The sequence below is a fragment of the Salvelinus namaycush genome, chromosome 20 (assembly GCF_016432855.1).
Source record: "Salvelinus namaycush isolate Seneca chromosome 20, SaNama_1.0, whole genome shotgun sequence".
NCBI classification, from domain to species: Eukaryota; Metazoa; Chordata; class Actinopteri; order Salmoniformes; family Salmonidae; genus Salvelinus; species Salvelinus namaycush.
The window spans coordinates 39,018,992-39,041,693 of record NC_052326.1 but is presented as its reverse complement, the minus strand read 5'-3'; the positions used below and the strand labels follow the sequence as shown (position 1 = coordinate 39,041,693).

At 43.1% G+C, this 22,702-nt stretch overlaps 1 protein-coding gene across 12 annotated transcripts in view; it reads right to left on the bottom strand.

Moving 5' to 3' along the window:
- Positions 1-22,702, bottom strand: part of LOC120064617 (calcium-dependent secretion activator 1-like) — a 183,158-nt gene that overhangs the window by 39,818 nt on the left and 120,638 nt on the right. For 11 of the 12 annotated variants that reach the window (XM_039015223.1, XM_039015224.1, XM_039015229.1 and 8 more), the window contains exons 11-15: positions 21,873-22,085; positions 11,329-11,465; positions 10,355-10,542; positions 9,121-9,222; positions 8,929-8,992 (exon numbers count right to left, since the gene is read on the bottom strand). In XM_039015223.1, coding sequence (XP_038871151.1) covers positions 8,929-8,992; positions 9,121-9,222; positions 10,355-10,542; positions 11,329-11,465; positions 21,873-22,085 — 704 coding nt within the window. The remainder of the gene's footprint in view (positions 1-8,928; positions 8,993-9,120; positions 9,223-10,354; positions 10,543-11,328; positions 11,466-21,872; positions 22,086-22,702) is intronic. The other variant, XM_039015234.1, reaches the window with a different exon arrangement.

Genomic DNA, 22,702 nt, shown 5'->3' with positions numbered 1-22,702 from the left:
AGATTTTTTAAGTGTTTTACAGCGAAAACACAATATAGCATTATATTAGCTTACTACAATAGCCAACCACACAACAGCATTGATTCAAGCCAACAATAGCGATAACGAATAAACAAGCAAAAGATATTAATTTTTTCACTAACCTTCTCAAACTTCTTCAGATGACAGTCCTATAACATCATATTACACAATACATATAGAGTTTGTTCGAAAATGTGCATATTTAGCGGCACAAATCGTGGTTATACAATGAGAATAGTAGCCAAGCTGCCAACAAATGTCGGGAGAAATCTTGGGAGAGGCACCTATTCTAATCATTAACTAATCATAAACTTGACTAAAAAATACAGGTTGGACGGCAAATGAAAGATACATTAGTTCTTAATGCAACCGCTGTGTTAGATTTTTTAAATTAACGTTACTACGACATACAGCGTGCGTTAAAGCGAGACCGCACCGAAATTAATGGCGGAATAGGAGTTTTACATTTTTCAACAGAACAACGAATTAACATCATAAATAGTTCTTACTTTTTGATGAGCTTTCATCAGAATCTTGGGCAAGTTGTCCTTTGTCCAAAATAATCGTTGCTCGGTTGTAGATTGTCGCCTTCAACTTTGGAATTAGCAGTAAACATTAGCCATGTGGCCCAGACGTGCCCAACTCACTATAACGCAGCACAAAGAAATATCCGAAAATCGCAATATACTGATATAAACTGATATAACTCGGTTTAAAATAACAACATTATGATGTCTTTAACACCTATATCGAATAAAATCAGAGCCGGATATATCTAAGGCCTATAACGGGAGCTTTCCAGAACGCCATCCTGAGGTCTGTCTTGCGTCATGGCAAATGTTGAAAAGAGTGCACCCCACGTTCCCAGACCCTTTATATGGCCTCAGATCTGCCTAGCAACTCCATTCCAATTCTCACTATTTGCTGACATCTAGGGGAAGGCGTATGCAGTGCATCTCGACCAATAGAAGACATGCAAATTAATAAACTGACCCCAGAACAGCCTGCCTGATTTCAGATTTCTCACTTCCTCACAGGAAGTTTGCTCCAACTTGAGTTCTGTTTTACTCACAGATATAATTCAAACGGTTTTAGAAACTAGAGAGTGTTTTCTATCCAATAGTAATAATAATATGCATATTGTACGAGCAAGAATTGAGTACGAGGCAGTTTAATTTGGGAACGAAATTTTTACAAAGTGAAAACAGCACCCCCTATTGAGAAAAGGTTAAAAGAGGTGGCGAATAATCCAGCAATCAATTGTTTGGGTCTCATTCAATTTATTTATTTAAATTGTCGGACATACCTTTCTAGGTTCTTCCAATTAAATGAGACATCTTAAACTTCTCATATTAACCTAGATTAAACACTTCTCAGGTTAATTAAAGTTTAATTCACAAATTGCCTATACAGGTTTGATTTATCATTAAATTGATCAATCAGTAAAATTTGGGTTTTTCAAAACCCATTCAGTAATCCAGTACTGACAGAAGCCCCGCCCCAGCGGGAATCCCATGTGGTTTCGGCCTTAGGGAGAAGTGCCACAGTGTTGAATGTGCCCAACATTTGGTCTACTGTTTACACTTATGATATCCAATCAACAGAGATTTTATGGATTATTGTCTCATTCAATTTAATAAGTTAAATTGTTGAACATAATTGAATGTTCTTCCAATCAAATGAGACACTTTTAAACTTATCATATTAACCTAGATGAAGGCACATCTCATGTTAATTAAAGTTTAATACCCAGATAGCCTACACAGGTAGGATTAATCATTGGCATTGATTAATTAATTCAATTTGCTTTTGTAAATTCATTCACGTCCAACTTCCACATTACTGGTACAGTACTGGTAGTTCGTCAATATCTATAAATAGATTAAACTTGTCTTTGCAGCTTCAAATATATTCCAAAACCAAATTTAGGAAAATTAGGAAAAACATTTTTTCCTTTCAAAATGTTCTAATAATGTGCAAGCAATCAGAGGGGGTAATCCCAACCCGCCCGCTAATTAGTGAACCTCCACCCGCAAATGTATTGATCTCTGACCTCAGCAGCGATACCAACACTAATTATGCCCTTAGTGGAAAAGCAGACAACAACACTTTCCAAAATCAACCATCAGGCGCAGGCCTCGTAAAGGTTCTCTCCAGTCTAGCCCTGATGTCTTGCCACCCGAGATTGGCATCTGTCCAATACCGCAGTGCACAGCTGAAGCACGAGCAGGTGATGGTAGACATGGAGGGACAGGCGGAGAGAACCGGGAAACTAATGACAAATGCAGAAAATGGAAAAATTCTGCTAGCTATGGAACTGCGCTTGAAAACTGAACAATTAAATAAAATTGCAAAAACGTATGACGATGAACAAGCACAAGCTCTTCAACAAAATCGTTTTCTACAGGAACAAAATCAAATGCTACTGGAACAACTCGATTTATACAAAACTAAATACGATGATGTCCACGCCAAACTAGATAAATCTGAAGAGTTATCTACAAACAGGAGCGCTCAACTTGATAACATGCATGCAGTTATGTTGAACGTTACTCAAAATAACACGGTTCTACTCAAAACGCTGCAGACCAAAGACGATCAGTTAATGAACATAATGACAAAGTTGGATGACAAATCAGCAGAACTCATTGAAGTCGCTGACCAAATGAATGATGAGAGAACTCAGGTGATGAAGATGGAAATATTGATTTCTAAGCAAGCAGCGGAAATCTCATCACTGAATCTCTCGCTCCGTACTCGAGACCTCTATTTGCAAACCATGACAGATAAGTTTGAGACCGAAAGGAGCAAGTGTGACACTCACGTGTCCAAAATCAGTACTCTAAGCGCTCAAGTGGACTCTGCAATGCAGCAGAATACCACCCTTAGGTACCATCTGGATGAAGTCCAGAATGGTCACGCTCTACAGCGCGACTACCAATCCAAGCAACCGGAGCCCTGTACTCACAGGAGTAAAGACGATAGGTTTCAGACCTTGCCTCCCTCATGTGTCCCTCAGTCTTCTCCTCTTGGCCATTCGGCACTGAGTAATATTGCACCTCTTGGCCAACAACAACAAGGCTTGGCTTCTTCTCTTGGCCTTTCGGCCCCAATCTCTCCACAGGATGAAGCCAACCCTCTCCGCCCGCTTGGCGCGGAATACCTTGACAAACTCGTCAAGTATTTCCCCACCTTTGACCCCGTTCCAGGTCAGCCAAACGATACTGAGACGTTCCTAACTGACATAGAGGACGCGTTGGATGGCTACCCGAACGCTACGGGTTCTGACAGGGTTTACCTGTTGAAGCGAACGTCAAATAGACACGTGACAAGGTTCATTCGTCTACAACAGCAACACGTGCTAAATGACTACGCTAAACTTGCCACAGCTTTGAAAGTAGAATTCAGTGGTTCGGCGACTCGCAAACACAATAGCTCACTGGCTAACACCGTTAAACAAGCTCGGAACGAACACCCACAAGCTTACTATCATAGGCTTCGTTCAGCTTACTTTGGCCTACTCACTGAAACAGGCATGGAAGACCTGTTACCTTTTAAACAAATGTTCCTGTCGAACATGTATCCTACCTTCATTACCTACTTGGGCCCTGCCGCCCACGTTGGCTTGCCTATCTTACAACTCAGAGAGCTTGCAAGCACAGCTTTTGAGGCATCAAAGGTTCACAACGCTAAGAGCCCTGACCACTCGGTTTTGAAGTTTGACCAGGAGCACTCACTCCAGCTAGAGGGTGCATTATCAGGTATTGGAGCGTTGAGAGATGACGCACAACAACAGTTTCTACCACGAAACCATGATTCCAATAACCTCCGCGGTCGAAATAACTGTAAAGTATGTCGCAATCAACATGACTACCGCTACAATCAACCTGTTCGCTACGTTCCTGCACTCAGCCCACAAAAAGTGTCAGAGCACAAGGGTAACAAAGGGTTGAAGGACAATCAAAACGTAGACCAATGTTCTCCAGAAGTTCCACTACGGGAAGAACTAAAGCGAGAACAATTTGAGAAAAGGGTAAAAGATAAGTCACAAGGACTAGACGGGGAATTACCGGACACCAGGTCCGCAGGAATTAACACCCATAGCAAGGACGTTAAAGTTCAAATTTCTCCCGCTCTCATTCAAGACCCTATCCAGGGCCCGCTTGATCAAGAAACAAGCCCCCGGGCTTTGTCTATAGACTCTGATACAAAGGTTGCGAAGAAAAAGGTCAAACGCTTCGTTAAAGCCAAGCCCACTCAAAATCGTAAAAGTCGTTCTGCTTCCACCTTGAACAGAATTGACACTTCACGTTGTTGCGAACTATCACTCCACTTTGTGGGGAATATGTCCACTAACCACGAATCTAAACGCCCGTACCTGGAAACAGTCCTGGAGGACTGCTTAACTTGTCATGCGCTAATTGATTCGGGTGCGACAATATCACTCATCTCTTAAACATTGTTTGATGATCTAAAAAGGGCTTTGAAGCCAACTAAACGTTGGTTAAAAGTGGAACAATGCGACACTACACTTCGAGGGGTCACTCAGACTACCTCGCCTCTCACATGCTGAAACTACACTTCAAGGACGTATCGCTCATTCACCCTGTGTATTTCACCAGCCTCGAAACCGTACCCCTGCTACTTGGAGCAGACTTGATGGATCGGTTACTCCCATTGATGGATTGGAAAACCAACCAGGTATGGTCACAGGCCACCCTGCCTTCTCCACTGACCACACTGTCTTCCCCTAACGCTAGCTGCAACGCAGTCAGTCACGAGGGATATCTGTCAAAAGCACCCCTTGGGAAAAAGACGTTTAAAAACCTCTTGGGGCAGAATCCGATCCAAGGAGATATTACGATACCTTGACACATTCTATCAGCCAACCTGATTGATCATTCTTTTCATGATTTCGAGCCAGCTGTCTCTGTTAATAAGCAACTTCCCTTCTCCGTGCAGTCGTGCAATACGGTAGTTGAGATGAACTCCTCTTGCCCTTCAGACATTTCCGCAAGCACTGCGGCCGTCTCAGCAAGAAAAACATCGATGCGCAGAGTATACTCTGCTTCCGATGATACACCTTCCGCTTTGTTGGGGACTGTCAACCCTTACAATGACACTAATGGCGTCAGTCCAGCAACTGACCCGATGATTCCCACTGGTGAAACACTTTGCGATATCACAGACCGATATCCTCGTCTCAGTTCGCAGGTACTGAAGAGGTTGCCACACGCGGTGGGGACTGACATGCCTCGACAGCCACTGAGCGTTTTGAAGCACAAACACCAGGAGATTTGGTTGAAAGGTTACAGCCATTCTCATAACAACGCGGCCGCTGACAACTCGTACATCGGGTCCGATCTTTTCATTTGCGCCTCGGACACCAACACCACCTGCTGGTGGGGGGGTCCCGAGACGCAAAGGGGGGGAATAGTAGCCCAGACCCATGATGAGCCTCATCGAGGCCGGTGGGGGGGTCAAGACTACGGACAACACCGTACGAGGCCGCCAGAGCATATATCAAATCTAGTTGTAAACTCCCCTATGAGAACATTGAGGAGCAGACAGGCCCCTAGACGGGGATTATCTTAGAGCACATCTAAAAATAGTACTGAGGTGTATCGCACTGGTCGTAAAGGAAGTCCAGTGGACTTGTCCACCTCCAAAACAAATGGCAACAATAATCATTCCTTGCCATGTGTAGGTTCAACAACAATACAACTAGTAAAATGCTCCAATCATGTGTTCCGGTAGTATAATATTTCAAAATAAAACGGTAGGATAACTGGTCCCTTTGAGCACCAGTACCAATACCAGCAACAGTCAGTCTAGCTACAATCAGTGAGGTTAGAGACCTAACCAATCAAATTACCCTTGACAATAGCAACATAGGAGTCACTCAGAGTGCAACACGGGGAAGGGAATCTCCAGTGCACTCTTCCAATGGTTAACACACATGCCACTAATAAATAGAATCCTTCATTCAGGAGGAAAATTATTAGAATCATTAACCATGATCACACCACGTACGACGGGTCCAATACTTAAAGAGTACTTCCGTCGTGAGGTCAGCTCCTCCGTGGATAACATAGCTATGAAATAGACTTCATACCTATCACCACTACAATAGTGGAAGACAGAGTGACTTAGGAAAAACTACTACAGACTCCCTCGACACCAATTCTGACTGACCTCCAGGCATCGACCTGAAAATTACCTGACTACGTCAGACTCATTCTGAACAAGTTGTAATCTGCCAGGATACTTGGTTTTCTTCCCTTGACATGCGCGCTTGTTTAAGCATAAACGCACATGCACAACGGAACATCCAATTAGGATTTATGCTAGGATCACTAAAGGGTCCAAGCAAAATACCAGCCTTAGTAAAGTTGAACATTTACTTCTTGGCCTTTGTCTCTACAGCACTCACCAGTTTTCTTCCCAGAAGTCCATAGGTCATCCCTGTAGACTGCCCAAAACTAGTGCCTTACAGCTGTAAAGTTATCATATAGTTATCAACTTAGGATAGTGCCTAAGCAACTCACCAAGTAGGAAAACCCTAGATATGGCGTTAGAGACAATGCCATGATAGTCATTTTGCCAGAACATTGGACGTATATAGAGTACATTCCAATTAGATTATTTTTGTGTGAGAACTATATTTTGTATCTTTTTTTTGTTTATGCTTTCATTCCTTTTCGGTTCAGTTCCTTTGACATTTAGGAAGTGATAGAGCCATAAACAACTTCCCCATACAACATTCACTTAGTGCCACAACGCCGCTCATTGGGGAATGAATGTAATTATATATATATATTTCATGAGTGTCTTGTTAACATCTGCCTAAGTTACTGCTCAGATCTTCCAGTCTGGACGACAACCAGACGACGGGTCCGGAACGGCGACCCCAAATCCGGACACCCACGGCCCATCCTTGTGGCGGCATGCCCGTTGTCAGAGAGCCTACCAAGGTAAACCACCAAGGGGGGAACCACAACGGCGATCACCAACCAGGACATCCCCTGGCCCTCCCTGGGGTACTTTGCAGCTTCCAGGGAACCTACCAAGGTACATCACTAGAAGGGACCGCAACGGCGATCACCAACCGGACATCAACTGCCATCCTTGTGGTGGACTGCTCCGCTTACAGAGAAGCCTACCAAGTTCAACCACCAGAGGGGACTGCAACGATGATCTACAAACAGGACACCACGTGTTCATGATTTTATGTTGATTTGTAACTTGCAGGACAAACAAGATCCAAACCACCAGGGGGGGTATGTCATGACGTCGCCTGCTTGGGTAGTGCAAACCCCATCCCCCTCTCCCTGCCTCTCCCTTTCCTACCACAACCCATGCGGTGATCACAGAAAGATTACGTAAATTCCTGAGAATCTCCTCATGGCCAACAGTATTATAGACAGAGGGTAAACTTTCAGGACAAAATAATTCTCTTCCACCTAACAGAACTTGAGGTACGAACATATTTCTTGTTCCTGCAAAAGTAGGAAAGATCGGTGAAGATCCCAGCTATTAACATGTCCATTTGTCCCCATGTGGGAAACTCAGGAGAGACTGTGGGACCACATTACCATACCGCTGTTTATATAATAACCTCAGATATGAGGTTTACACCTGTTTGTTGTATAAAATTAATGAGTGAGTATGGTACTGTTTGTATAATTGTGTAATATGATTTTGAACTGTTTAATGAAGGAAAATACAAATCCCTGTTGTATTTGAACTAAATCCAAGGACCGCCCTGAGCCAGTTGGGTCAGAGACCATGGGACCACCCCTCTCTGCTATCTGAATAAAAGCCAACTCTAAGAAATTACCATTTAGACCATGTTATCCTCAATGGGGAGAACGAAGGTTAATGTAACATTGCTGAATCTTTAACCATACCACGTGGTTAAAACTCTTATACTAATAATAGCACGTTTTGATATTGACTACTAGTCTGCAGCTAGGAATTCGGTATCATTGGACGCGAAGAAAGACAACCGCCAAAACATCCATTCTATAACGAATGTCACTCTGAACTCTCCACAATAACTACGACAGAAGGAACTCCAACAAAACAAACTTCTCTCCAACGATCAAGACAACACACCGAGCGTAAATATATATATATATATTGATTGCAATTGTTCCCGAATGAGTGAGCGTTCATGTGTAAGGATTAGCATGTCAATTGTTATAATTATGGACTCTGTAGTGAATTCTTAGTCGAACGCCATTTTCCCTTTGTCTAACAGCCGCCATGCCGGTTCAGCCCACTAGGGCATATTGCTCCCATCATTTCATGTAACTATTTTAAGCTTGTTTGTTTGTTTGTTTATGCATTTCTGTGAATTAATTAGTTAGTAATAAATAAATGATTTAAGACAATTGATGTATGGATGACTCATAGTGAAGACTGCGTTCGTGCAGATAATCAACAATTTACGATGTTTGGAACGAGACTAACGTGAGGTAGAGTAAATAAATCATTAATTAGAAGACTATTGATCAGATATGAAAATATCTGAAAGGTTATATTGGGAAATTATAACTTTGTAATCTAATAACTTTCCCTGGTGCCCTCGAATTCATAGTTAATTAGTTACGTTATTACTCAAGTGATAGCGTAATCCCTAATTACAGGAATTTTTTATAAAAACTATAAGTCTTCAATTTAACGATAGCAAAGACACGACACCTGCAAAGTTTCTGTAAAATGTGAATCATTCATGACCTGCAAAGTTTCTGTAAAATGTGAATCATTCATGACCTGCAAAGTTTCTGTAAAATGTGAATCATTCATGACCTGCAAAGTTTCTGTAAAATGTGAATCATTCATGACCTGCAAAGTTTCTGTAAAATGTGAAAGAAAAGATTGTAGTCATCTAAATGTACAAACCCTTTCCAGCAAAGACAGTGTGGCCTTCAGCGCTCCCTCTGGACGGCCGAACGGGAAACAATATCTACAGAATGATAAGAGATTAGAATCACAATGAAATAAAACTTACTAGGGAAAAATGAACAATGATGAACAGAACAATAGATGAGGCCGGATAGTTGGATGGATGCATGACCAGTAGGAAGCAGTCACCTGAAGTTAGTGATCTGGTGTTCCAGGATCACCCGCAACCGCTCTTTGATTTCTTCAAAGCGCTCCTTCTCATCCACCTTCACTGTTCCCAGTCCATCAGGCCTGAGGATGACATCATACAATACAAACGAAACATAAACACAACGCAAACACAACATCAGCCCAGCCAATCATGCAGTTGCAGAGCCACCAGTTAGAGCCCCTACAAAAAGGAACAATACAGCAATTTACACCAAAACAGTGTCATAATTTAGTTCTCCATGATTGTACTGCTGCTTGTGTGAGTGAAACAGAATCATTCTTCAGCATGTTTACTAACCTTCAATGTTTGTTATTATACAGTACAGTATCTTACCTGATGGGCTCTTGGACGATTTGGATTATCTTTTCTTTCTAAACTTCATATTTTTTCTTCCCCGTTTAGAGCCCACAGCCCCTGGTCCTAGGTTCTGGTGGACGCCAGGGCCCCAGGGTCCCTCACAACCCATCAGTGGCCCACAGTAACCTCTGCCCTCTCTGACTTTATAGGGATGCATGGGAGGATGAGCAACATCTACATAATGAGACTGAACAGGGCAGCAAAAGATGAGGACGGAAAATAAGAGAAAGAAGAGGAATAGTGGAAAACAAAGTATATGTAACTGATTAGTAAAAAAAAGAGATGACAAAATGATAACATACAGTACAAAATTATAACATGATAACATACAGGACAAAATGATAACATGATAACATACAGGACAAAACAATAACATACAGAACAAAATGATAACATACAGGACAAAATGATAACATGATAACATACAGTACAAAACAATAACATACAGAACAAAATGATAACATACAGGACAAAATGACAAAAATAGTAATTAATCATATGCAAAACATTAATGACAATAACAATGGGAAATCCCAAAACAATAAGAAAAGATGCTCAGATGCTTTAGAGGACTCTGACCCTTGTCTTCTCTCACTATGGCCAGCTCTTCTTTCCTTCCTTCCTTCTCTTCTTTTGTCATTTGAAGACCTTTGAGTGCGTATTTGATGTTTGAAGTTTAGCCATCTCTCTTGCCATAGACTATGGTGGTGATTTAGAATAATGTGAATAGGTTGCCCTGCCTGAGACATGTAAGCCCAGTGCTGCACTTTGACCTTGAGCATTTCCTCTTGGTCCAATGTGAAGACTTTGGATTAACGAGCAGGAGATCCAAGTTGAATGGGTTGTAGACTTTACCTGTTTCCGTGGACATGGGATGCGCAGAAAGCAAAGCTGTAGTGCAGCAGGGTGGGGTCGATCATGGCTCCTCTGTCTGCCCTCTCCAGCAGGTCGCCTAGGTAACCCAGGTGTCTATGACACCCACGCACGCCATTCCTGGAGCAGTACTCATCCAGGACAAACACCTGGCCCGGACTGAACCATCCCTTAAACACCACATAAGAGAGTTTTTAGCAGGTTAGCACCATGATCTCAATCACAAACAAACACCTGGCCCGGACTGAACCATGACCTTGGCGCTAGCATCCCTCTGTGAGAGAGTTTCCCGATAGCGATGGAACATAGGCGTATGGGTGTTTTAACGATGCATCTTTCCTACAATGGTCGAAGATGTAACATGTGTTTCCCAAAACACCACGCATAGAGACCGTTTACTAAATACGTCATTGAGGCATAGTATCGATGCTTACAGGATCAAAAGAAAGGCAGTGCTGCTCTCGGATCAGCTTTCTCCAATCAAATCAAATTAACATTATAATTATTCCACAATACTGACTACAGATCAGCTCCTAGAGAGATATTATCACCCATGGCTGCACACATTGAAGCAGCTTATTCTAATGCTTACTCTATAATAATGCACTAAATCAAGATTTGGCACATCATTGGGCACCTGTTGTTACACATCATTAAACATATTGAGGCAAAAATGATAGACAGCAGTCTACAATTAGCAAAATAGAAGTCAATTGAATGCATCTAACGAAACGACGCACTTAGCAGTTCTACAAGTGGTCTGAGGCAGTCGGTAAATAACGAGCGCTTTCAAGTGCAACTTAAGTAACAATGGTTTTGGGAAACAGTTTGGAGATTTGGTCCTATGAAGGTTCTTACGATGAACTTAGCCTTAAGATGCTTTTGGGAAACCATTTTATTAATGTATGCATTTATCCTTATTCCACGGTACTGTGGGTACGGAGAATGACACTCACCAGGCAGCAGAAGGTGTCATTGAGCCTGTGGTCCAACGTGAGCCTCTGGACAATCTCGAACAGGGAGGCGTGGTCAAAGCTGCAGGGGTTAGCCGAGATAAACTCATCCATGCCGTGTTTCTGAGCTCTGTCTGCGTCTGTGTGTCCAACCAGCCAACCAGCACAGGGAAAAGGACAGGATTCAGAGGAAGAGGGCATCAGTGAAGCACAGAAAAATAGTATAGCATGTCTCTCTACCTCAACACAGTACAACACACTGGGCCAGTCTGACTAGAGCTCTTGCTAGGGACAATTCTAAACACTTACAACTTTACATGATCAACTTGCAGCTTTTTGCTGTATGTGTTGTTAAAATTTCAATGGCTACCATTTTAGGCATCTTAGATCCCAAACATGTATTGAGGAAGTTGTGGGTTAAATTGAATAGGATGCAAATCTCATTTGTAATGTGTATTCAATAGATTCTGCCATTCGAGAATGATTGGTGAATGTCACTCAGTTCCTGACCAATGATGGGTCGTGTGCTGAAAAACAAAAACAGAAATCAGAGAACAGAGTGATTTCTTAAATTATTGAGATGAACAAATAGCTCTGGTTTAAGGATGAAGGCTAGTCGATTAAAAACTGTAAGAGGAGAGTGTTTTCTATTCTACAGAGAAGAACGTTTTCATAAAGGTTGGGTAGCGGACACGCTAGCGTCTAAGGAACTGCTTATCTTCTTACAAATGCATTCTGGGAGCTGGTTGAGTAACGAGTGCCCATGTTTTGACGGTATTTGATTAGTGTTGTATGATTGTTAAATATACTTTAAACTGTAGTGTATAAGTTGAGGACAGAGAACCATAAGAAAGTACAGGAGATACTAGCATGTATGACCTTCTGAAACAACAATATGTATTCTGTCTGTCATGACAATAATGACTAGAATACCCTCATGTAATAGAGTCATTGATGAGAAGCCTAAAAGCAGAATATCACCAGTACCTGATCAAAAATGAGACAGGCCTACATATTGCTCTCATTTCCCAGAGATACATAATATAAATAGTCAGATCTCGATCAGTGATGAGGTGTGCATGAAGAGGGGTACTCAATATAGAGACAAGAGTGGGGTTGATGTTCATGTTCTCCTCAGGGTGGGTGAGTGACAGATGCCATGTCCAATTGTGTGACACTGAAAGGAGTGAGGATGACGTGAGGGGGGCGGGGCGTGTGGATAAGGGAGTGTGCTTGGCTGGGAGGAGGGTTACTATAGCATCACTAACTGTCAACTCAAGTGACATCTGTCAGTCCCATGTTCATGGAAAGGGAGAGATACAAGGAGGATGGAGGGCCACGGCTGAGGATAGGATAGCTATAGGTTCAATGGCTTCTGTAGTGTAAAATTTGCGAGGTGAGAGACATGGAAGAAATTATAGATATGATAGAAAAAAAAATGTTGTAGGGGGAGATAGAGTTCAAAAGTGAAGGGTGTGAGGGGTAAGAGAGAGAGAGAGAGAGAGAGAGAGAGAGAGAGAGAGAGAGAGAGAGAGAGAGAGAGAGAGAGAGAGAGAGAGAGAGAGAGAGAGAGAGACAGAGAGAGAGAGAGAGAGAGAGAGAGAGAGACAGAGAGACAGAGAGACAGAGAGAGAGAGAGAGAGAGAGAGAGAGAGAGAGAGAGAGAGAGACAGAGAGAGAGAGAGAGAGAGAGAGAGAGACAGAGAGAGAGAGAGAGAGAGAGAGAGAGAGAGAGAGAGAGAGAGAGAGAGAGAGAGAGAGAGAGAGAGAGAGAGAGAGAGACAGAGACAGAGAGAGAGAGAGAGAGAGAGAGAGAGAGAGAGAGAGGGGTGTGAGGGGTAAGGGGTAAGAGGAAAGAGGAAACAGAGGGTGAAAAGAGAGAGAGAGAGAGAGAGAGAGAGAGAGAGAGAGAGAAGGGTGTGAGGGGTAAGGGGTAAGAGGAAAGAGGAAACAGAGGGTGAAAAGAGAGAGAGAGAGAGAGAGAGAAGGAAAGAAAGGGACTGAGAGAATGACTGAGACAAAGGGAGAGAAATAGATGAGGGACAAACAGACTGCCAAGAAAGTGGGGGAGGAAGTGATAGTAGAAGGGGTGGGAGAGTTACAGGGGCAGGGAAGGGTGAAGGTGAGAGAACGTTTGCGATAAGGGCAGAGTGAAGGTGCGATGTGTGATAGAAAATGCTTGAAGGTGGGCGGGAGGAAGGGGGTGGGGAATATCTCTTCTGTTTGTTTTAAATGAGAAAATGGACTTTGATTTTGGAACAATAGACTGAATGGACTATAGGGGGACATTTTCATATTTTGTGAGTTCTTATCGATGATGACGTCATCATCTAAAGACAAGATGATTGATTCAAAAGACTGGATTGTTTTTCCATACTGAACATAGGCAAATACTGTAATTAATTAATACTCACTGACAAAATAGAACAGTTTGACTTTTCATTGTGCTTTCAAAATGTTATGTCATGCATCTGCAGATCTATTGTCAACATTTGGATAAAAATGTTTGGGGCATTCCTTTTTCTCTTAGCATTTGCAAGTTGACAATACTTGAGTATGTTGCAGTGTATTCATGATCGTTATAGAGCACAACTAACAGGCATACCAACTACCGGAGTATCTCTAACAGAGTAGCAATGCAATTTGATGCAGGTACATAGGTATATAGCATCAAGCCGACAGATGCAAAAACTAGATCATTCTTTTGGAGATGGCAGGGAGGGAAAAAAATATTAAAATCCTGTAATTCCATCAATGGAATAATACATAACAAAGGTGTTCCCCAATTCAGGCAATCAAAGGGCAATCAAAAGAAACCAAAATGAGATCTGTTCCCTGCTAAAGGTGCTACTATGGGGGAATAGCTGCTGTCTACAGGCACATCTACTAAGGGGGTTCATCCAGAGTATTGTTTGGGAAGGGGTGGCAATGGCTACTCCTTGTCATTGGCATTCAGAATACTCCGCGTACATATTTGCCAACTCTCGTGAACAGAGCACTAAAGAAAATAACTAAAAACAATTGAGCCCTCGATAGTAAAGCATGACCCATGTTAGTATAGAGGAATCAGGTTACCCTGCTAAAAGGGTCCAAACTAATCTCAACCAAAATGTCCAACGTCATAGCTTTCCAACTGCTCTACTCTTTGAAAAATGGATTTAACAATATGGAAATGTTCAATCAGTTGTTCATGTTGTGAAAAGCTTTTTCTAAAACAAAACAAGCTTGATTACAAGCCCTGAAGTTCTGTTAGGAAAGAATGGGACTGTCCACAACTGCTCTCTAAAACTAAAATATAATTGAAACATTTATTGAATTTACATAACTGTTGATGGAGTCACAACTAGCAGCCATTTTGTGGAATTTTATTTTCTGATGGCATCATGTCACATTGGGCGATCTCTATGCTTTACTCTGAGGGGTCCTTGAACACCAATAAGATTAAGGAGAGAAGGCAATTATGCAAAAAAATCATAATAATAACCATCATATAAAGTAGAATCATTACTGAGCCAAATTATAAGCCTAAGAATCAAATACATGCATCCTAAACTGTCAAGAATGTAAGCTAATAGGTACTTAAAACTTCAAATTGAGAAGAAATCATACTTAAAAAGACATTATCTACTAATGTCTAAAGACATGAAGCGAGGATACTTAAGAGGGGGAGGAGGAGGATAGGGAAAGAGGAGAGAAAGCACGTTGCATTTGTCAGATAATCGTCAGGGATTATCTGAGCTGTGCCGGCTACAGGGAAGCACTTACCCTTAAGTCCAGCTAGAAGACAGCGGGGTAAGAAGGGACAAACCAGAATAACATAAAGACTAGCAACAAGGCTGGAGGAGAGCAAACACGAGATACCCTGACCTAGCAGCTGCAATACTAAAGAGGGGTAACAAGCAAAGCATGAGGAAGAAAAACACAACTCAAAAAACAACAACCTGTACCAACATGGGAGACAGAGAGAGTGAGAGAGAGAAAGAAAGAAAGAAAGATAAAGAGAGCGAGAAAGTGAGAGAACAGAAAGAGAGTGAGAGAAAGAGAGAGAGAATAGAGAGAGATAGAGAGAGAGATAGAGAGAGAGACAGAGAAAGAAAGAAAGAAAGAAAGAAAGAAAGAAAGAAAGAAAGAAAGAAAGAAAGAAAGAAAGAAAGAAAGAAAGAAAGAAAGAAAAAGGGAAAGAGAGAAAAAGAGAAAGAGATCGATGTAGAGTGAAAAGTATACAGAGAAAGAGTGAAAGAAAGACAGATTGATTGAGATATATAATTAAAATAAAGAGAGAGAGAAAGAGAGAGAGAAGATCGAGAGAAGATTGAGAAGATTGAGCAGAGATAGAGAGATTAAGGGTTCTCATCACTCTGCTGCAGTTGATTTAGTCTGGATTCTGATCTAGTTCTATCTTATTCACAATACTACCTCTAACATATATTATACATTACCATCACAATATGATAGATTCACTTTGCTTTCTCCAGCTTATACTAACTACACTCTTGGAAAAAAGGGTTCCAAAATGGTTATTCGGCTATCCCCACAGAATAACCATTTTTGGTTTCTCGTAGAACCCTTTTTGGTTCCGGGTAGAACTATTTTGGGTTCCATGTAGAACCCTCTATGGAAAGGGTTCTAAATGGAACTCAAAAGGGTTCAACCTGGAACAAAAAAAGGTTATTCAACGGGTTATCCTATTGGGACAGCTGAAGAACCCATTTAAGTTCTAGATAGCACCTTTTTTTCTAAGAGTGTAGAGGAGAACTAGCCCATACACTTACCGGCTCCAGCAGTCCAACACCACCTACTAGTTCTAATATGACGATGTGTAAATGATGCCAGTATCCTCTTATGAATCTATGAGGAAAAATGGATGTAGAGTAATAACATAATGTGGCTAACTCAATAGCAATAGACCTGACATATCCATCTTATGTTGTCACTTTATCATAATAGTTTATACTTATATGGATATGAATATCGAAATCCACTGAAAGCAAGGTGATGTAGTCTGGTAATGAGTTGCAGTTAGCCTGTAAGTTCTCCTTTAGAAAGACTACTTTCCTATCATTCCAAACCAATGCTCCAGAACTGTCATTGCATTCTAGAATCAGACAAATAATTTGCAGCAAAGTTCAGAGGAGAGAGAGAGAGAGAGAGAGAGAGAGAGAGAGAGAGAGAGAGAGAGAGAGAGAGAGAGAGAGAGAGAGAGAGAGAGAGAGAGAGAGAGAGAGAGAGAGAGAGAGAGAGAGAGAGAGAGAAAAGTAACGGGGTGGTGTTGTGTATGTTATGGCCTCTGTGCCATTCAAGACCACCAGGGTGGGGTGAAACATGTACGCATGGTGTGGCACAGTGTTTCAGAGAGGAGGGCGGTAGAGGAAGGAGGTCTGTGCCACTGTGATGGGCATTGAATGGCATCAGTATGGCTGGTCTTATATAGAGGATGTAACCATCTAACGACAATAACAATCACATACTGGACAAAGAAACCAATGGAGACCACAGAACATTTATATTTATAGATTATATTTATGAAAACTGTTGAAAACTAGAGCTACTTATTTCAATGTGCTATAGATGAAGAGTAATTCATTAAAAACATAGATTTTCTATAGATAAAAAAAACAGTGTTTTTGTCTTACATAAACAGTACAATTCCAGTATAAAAACCTATATGGGTGTTTTTATTATTGAATTGTTTTCTGGTTATAAAAATGCCAATAATATAAGGAGGGAAAAAAAGCTTTTTCTACAACCCATTGACTCTAACGAAAAAGGTTTGGACATTAGAACAATCCTTAAAATAACTAAAGGAGTTGAAGGAAAGATGCTCACCAAAATACATTATCTTTAGTAGTTAGCCTGGTTAACCAGACTGAACACTGCACTTACCTTATTGAAACAATGGTGAGCACAGCATTCAGTCTGGTTTTAAAAGGTGAGTTCTTTAGTGTTGTAAAATAACAGAATGTGTGTTAATTTCCCAAGTTAAGTTAAACCTGTTCAGGTTTCAGTGTGTTTATGAAGTGTAAATTAGATCTATCATGTAAAACAACAACAACCTAAGCGTATTACAGCATACACTGAGTGGACAAAACATTAAGAGCACATTCCTAATATTGAGTTGCATCCCTTTTGCCCTCAGATCAGCCTCAATTCGTCAGGGCATGGACTCTACAAGATGTCGAAAGCGTTCCACAGGGATGCTGGCCCATTTTGACTCAAATGCTTCCCACAGTTGTGTCAAGTTGGTTGGATGTCATATGGGTGGTGGGCCATTCTTGATACACAAAACCCAGCAACATTGCAGTTCTTGACATGAACCGGAGTGCCTGGCACCTACTACCAAACCCAGTTCAAAGGCACTTAAATCTTTTGTCCTGCCAATTCAAGCTCTGAATGGCACATACACAATCCATGTCTCAATTGTCTCAAGGCTTAAACATCCTTCTTTAACCTGTCTCCTCCCCTTCATCTACACTGACTGAAATGGATTTAACAAGCGACATCAACAAGGGGTCATAGCTTTCACCTGGATTTACCTGGTCAGTCTATGTCATGGAAAGAGCATAATGTGTATCAGTGTATTTGTGTAGTGTTACCTTTATATTGCTATTGTACAGTATCTGACCAGTGGGGATAGGTCTGACTAGTATATGACCAGTGGGGATAGGTCTGACCAGTATAAGACCAGTGGGGATAGGTCTGACCAGTATATGACCAGTGGGGATAGGTCTGACCAGTATATGACCAGTGGGGATAGGTCTGACCAGTATCTGACCAGATGCTTGGTCTTACCAGCATCTGACCAGTGGGGATAGGTCTGACCAGTATATGACCAGTGGGGATAGGTCTGACCAGCATCTGACCAGTGGGGATAGGTCTGACCAGTATATGACCAGTGGGGATAGGTCTGACCAGTATATGACCAGTGGGGATAGGTCTGACCAGTATCTGACCAGTGCGGATAGGTCTGACCAGTATCTGACTAGTTGAGATAGGTCTGACCAGTATATGGCCAGTGGGGATAGGTCTGACCAGTATCTGACTAGTGGGGATAGGTCTGACCAGTATCTGACTAGTGGGGATAGGTCTGACCAGTATCTGACTAGGGGGATTAGGTCTGACCAGTATATGACCAGTGGGGATAGGTCTGACCAGTATATGACCAGTGGGGATAGGTCTGACCAGTATCTGACTAGTGGGGATAGGTCTGACCAGTATATGACAAGTGGGGATAGGTCTGACCAGTATCTGACTAGTGGGGATAGGTCTGACCAGTATCTGACTAGTGGGGATAGGTCTGACCAGTATCTGACTAGTGGGGATAGGTCTGACCAGTATAGGACCGGTGGGGATAGGTCTGACCAGTATAGGACCGGTGGGGATAGGTCTGACCAGTATATGACCAGTGGGGATAGGTCTGACCAGTATATGACCAGTGGGGATAGGTCTGACCAGTATCTGACTAGTGGAGATAGGTCTGACCAGTATCTGACTAGTTGGGATAGGTCTGACCAGTATAGGACCAGTGGGGATAGGTCTGACCAGTATCTGACTAGTGGGGATAGGTCTGACCAGTATCTGACTAGTTGGGATAGGTGTGACCAGTATAGGACCAGTGGAGATAGGTCTGACCAGTATATGACCAGTGGGGATACGTCTGACCAGTATATGACCAGTGGGAATAGGTCTGACCAGTATCTGACTAGTTGAGATAGGTCTGACCAGTATATGGCCAGTGGGGATAGGTCTGACCAGTATATGGCCAGTGGGGATAGGTCTGACCAGTATCTGACTAGTGGGGATAGGTCTGACCAGTATCTGACTAGTGGGGATAGGTCTGACCAGTATCTGACTAGGGGGATTAGGTCTGACCACTATATGACCAGTGGGGATAGGTCTGACCAGTATATGACCAGTGGGGATAGGTCTGACCAGTATCTGACTAGTGGGGATAGGTCTGAACAGTATATGACAAGTGGGGATAGGTCTGACCAGTATCTGACTAGTGGGGATAGGTCTGACCGGTATAGGACCGGTGGGGATAGGTCTGACCAGTATCTGACTAGTGGGGATAGGTCTGACCAGTATATGACAAGTGGGGATAGGTCTAACCAGTATCTGACTAGTGGGGATAGGTCTGACCAGTATCTGACTAGTGGGGATAGGTCTGACCAGTATACGACCGGTGGGGATAGGTCTGACCAGTATAGGACCGGTGGGGATAGGTCTGACCAGTATCTGACTAGTGGGGATAGGTCTGACCAGTATATGACAAGTGGGGATAGGTCTGACCAGTATCTGACTAGTGGGGATAGGTCTGACCAGTATCTGACTAGTGGGGATAGGTCTGACCAGTATACGACCGGTGGGGATAGGTCTGACCAGTATAGGACCGGTGGGGATAGGTCTGACCAGTATCTGACTAGTGGGGATAGGTCTGACCAGTATATGACAAGTGGGGATAGGTCTGACCAGTATCTGACTAGTGGGGTAGGTCTGACCAGTATCTGACTAGTGGGGATAGGTCTGACCAGTATCTGACTAGTGGGGATAGGTCTGACCAGTATAGGACCGGTGGGGATAGGTCTGACCAGTATCTGACTAGTGGGGATAGGTCTGACCAGTATCTGACTAGTTGGGATAGGTCTGACCAGTATAGGACCAGTGGGGATAGGTCTGACCAGTATCTGACTAGTGGGGATAGGTCTGACCAGTATCTGACTAGTGGGGATAGGTGTGACCAGTATAGGACCAGTGGAGATAGGTCTGACCAGTATATGACCAGTGGGGATACGTCTGACCAGTATATGACCAGTGGGAATAGGTCTGACCAGTATCTGACTAGTTGAGATAGGTCTGACCAGTATATGGCCAGTGGGGATAGGTCTGACCAGTATCTGACTAGTGGGGATAGGTCTGACCAGTATCTGACTAGTGGGGATAGGTCTGACCAGTATCTGACTAGGGGGATTAGGTCTGACCAGTATATGACCAGTGGGGATAGGTCTGACCAGTATATGACCAGTGGGGATAGGTCTGACCAGTATCTGACTAGTGGGGATAGGTCTGAACAGTATATGACAAGTGGGGATAGGTCTGACCAGTATCTGACTAGTGGGGATAGGTCTGACCGGTATAGGACCGGTGGGGATAGGTCTGACCAGTATCTGACTAGTGGGGATAGGTCTGACCAGTATATGACAAGTGGGGATAGGTCTGACCAGTATCTGACTAGTGGGGATAGGTCTGACCAGTATCTGACTAGTGGGGATAGGTCTGACCAGTATACGACCGGTGGGGATAGGTCTGACCAGTATAGGACCGGTGGGGATAGGTCTGACCAGTATCTGACTAGTGGGGATAGGTCTGACCAGTATATGACAAGTGGGGATAGGTCTGACCAGTATCTGACTAGTGGGGATAGGTCTGACCAGTATCTGACTAGTGGGGATAGGTCTGACCAGTATACGACCGGTGGGGATAGGTCTGACCAGTATAGGACCGGTGGGGATAGGTCTGACCAGTATCTGACTAGTGGGGATAGGTCTGACCAGTATATGACAAGTGGGGATAGGTCTGACCAGTATCTGACTAGTGGGGTAGGTCTGACCAGTATCTGACTAGTGGGGATAGGTCTGACCAGTATCTGACTAGTGGGGATAGGTCTGACCAGTATAGGACCGGTGGGGATAGGTCTGACCAGTATCTGACTAGTGGGGTAGGTCTGACCAGTATCTGACTAGTGGGGATAGGTCTGACCAGTATCTGACTAGTGGGGATAGGTCTGACCAGTATATGACCGGTGGGGATAGGTCTGACCAGTATAGGACCGGTGGGGATAGGTCTGACCAGTATAGGACCGGTGGGGATAGGTAGGTAGGTTGCTTAAAGGTGCAAGTAGAGTAACACGTAGAGGAATGGTTAACACTACAGAGAAGACTGACAGAGCAGTGGCTAGCTAGGTGGACCCCAGGATGAGTAGCTGCTGCTTTTGCAACAGCTAATGGAAATTCTAATAAAATACCAATACCCAAAAAAGTTTCAAAGCTTGATGTTTCATGGCTTAATCATCTTTTTGGTGGTTTAATCTAGATTCTACCTCATCGGGCGTCATTTAGTCTTTCTCTTTAGTTTTTCAGCTTTGTTGATGTTTAGAGAGAGAGAGAGAGAGAGAGAGAGAGAGAGAGAGACTGAAGGGGGAAAAAGTTATGTGAAGTTGCACCTTTAAACATGTCACGTGTGACTGGTTGGTGATGGTGAGTGGATGCTCAAAGGATGATGAGTGTTCTGTGTGATACAGCAACGAGGGAGGCGTGCCTACTTGCGTGTGTGTGATAGTGTGTGTGTGTGTGCGTGGCTGTGTGTTACCGTTAGTTCTACAGAGCAACGTGTAACACTTACAGTATGTGCCTGCAGTGTGGCGTGGGGAGAGACGCATGGCGTGGTGAAATGTTATGGATGAGAGCTGTCACGGGATTGGGGGGGATGAAACCTGACACTGCCTTCTGATTGGTTGATCTGATGCTGAGGTTTTGTATTGGTTTACTCACAGAACTGGGAGATAGGCGCGTCCATCTGGGCGGCGGCGCCCCCCTTGGAGTTGAGTTTCTGGACCTGGGTGGGGGGCACGGGCTTGTGGGACTGACCGGTGGCCCGGTACATGGCCTGGACCCACAGGATGCGGTCTTGCTCGTCATCACTAGCAAAGATCACAGTGTCGCCCTCCTTCACTGCGTTGAAGAAGGTCCTCCCACCATCCAGACCTAGAGACAGAGAGGAGGGTTTAGGGACAAGTTGTGTATGTGTGTGTGTGCATAAGTTTGTGCGTAAGTGTGTGTGTGTGCATGCATCCATCTGTGCGTGTGTGTATATACAGTTCAAGTCTGAAGTTTACATACACTTTGGTTGGAGTCATTAAAACTCGTTTTCCAACCACTCCACAAATTTCTTGTAAACAAACTATAGTTTTGGCTAGTCGGTTAGGACATCTACTTTGTGCATGACAGAAGTAATTTTTCCAACAATTGTTAACAGACAGATTATTTAACTTATAATTCACTGTATCACAATTCCAGTGGGTCAGAAGTGTACATACACTAAGTTGACTGTGCCTTTAAACAGCTTGGAAAATTCCAGAAAATTATGTCATGGCTATAGAAGCCTCTAATTGACATCATTTGAGTCAATTGGAGGTGTACCTGTGGATGTATTTCAAGGCCTACCTTCAAACTCAGTGTCGCTTTGCTTGACATCATGGGAAAATCAAAAGAAATCAGCCAAGACCTCAGAATTTTTTTTGTAGACCTCCACATGTCTGGATCATCCTTGGGAGCAATATCCAAACGCCTGAAGGTACCACGTTCATCTGTACAAACAATAG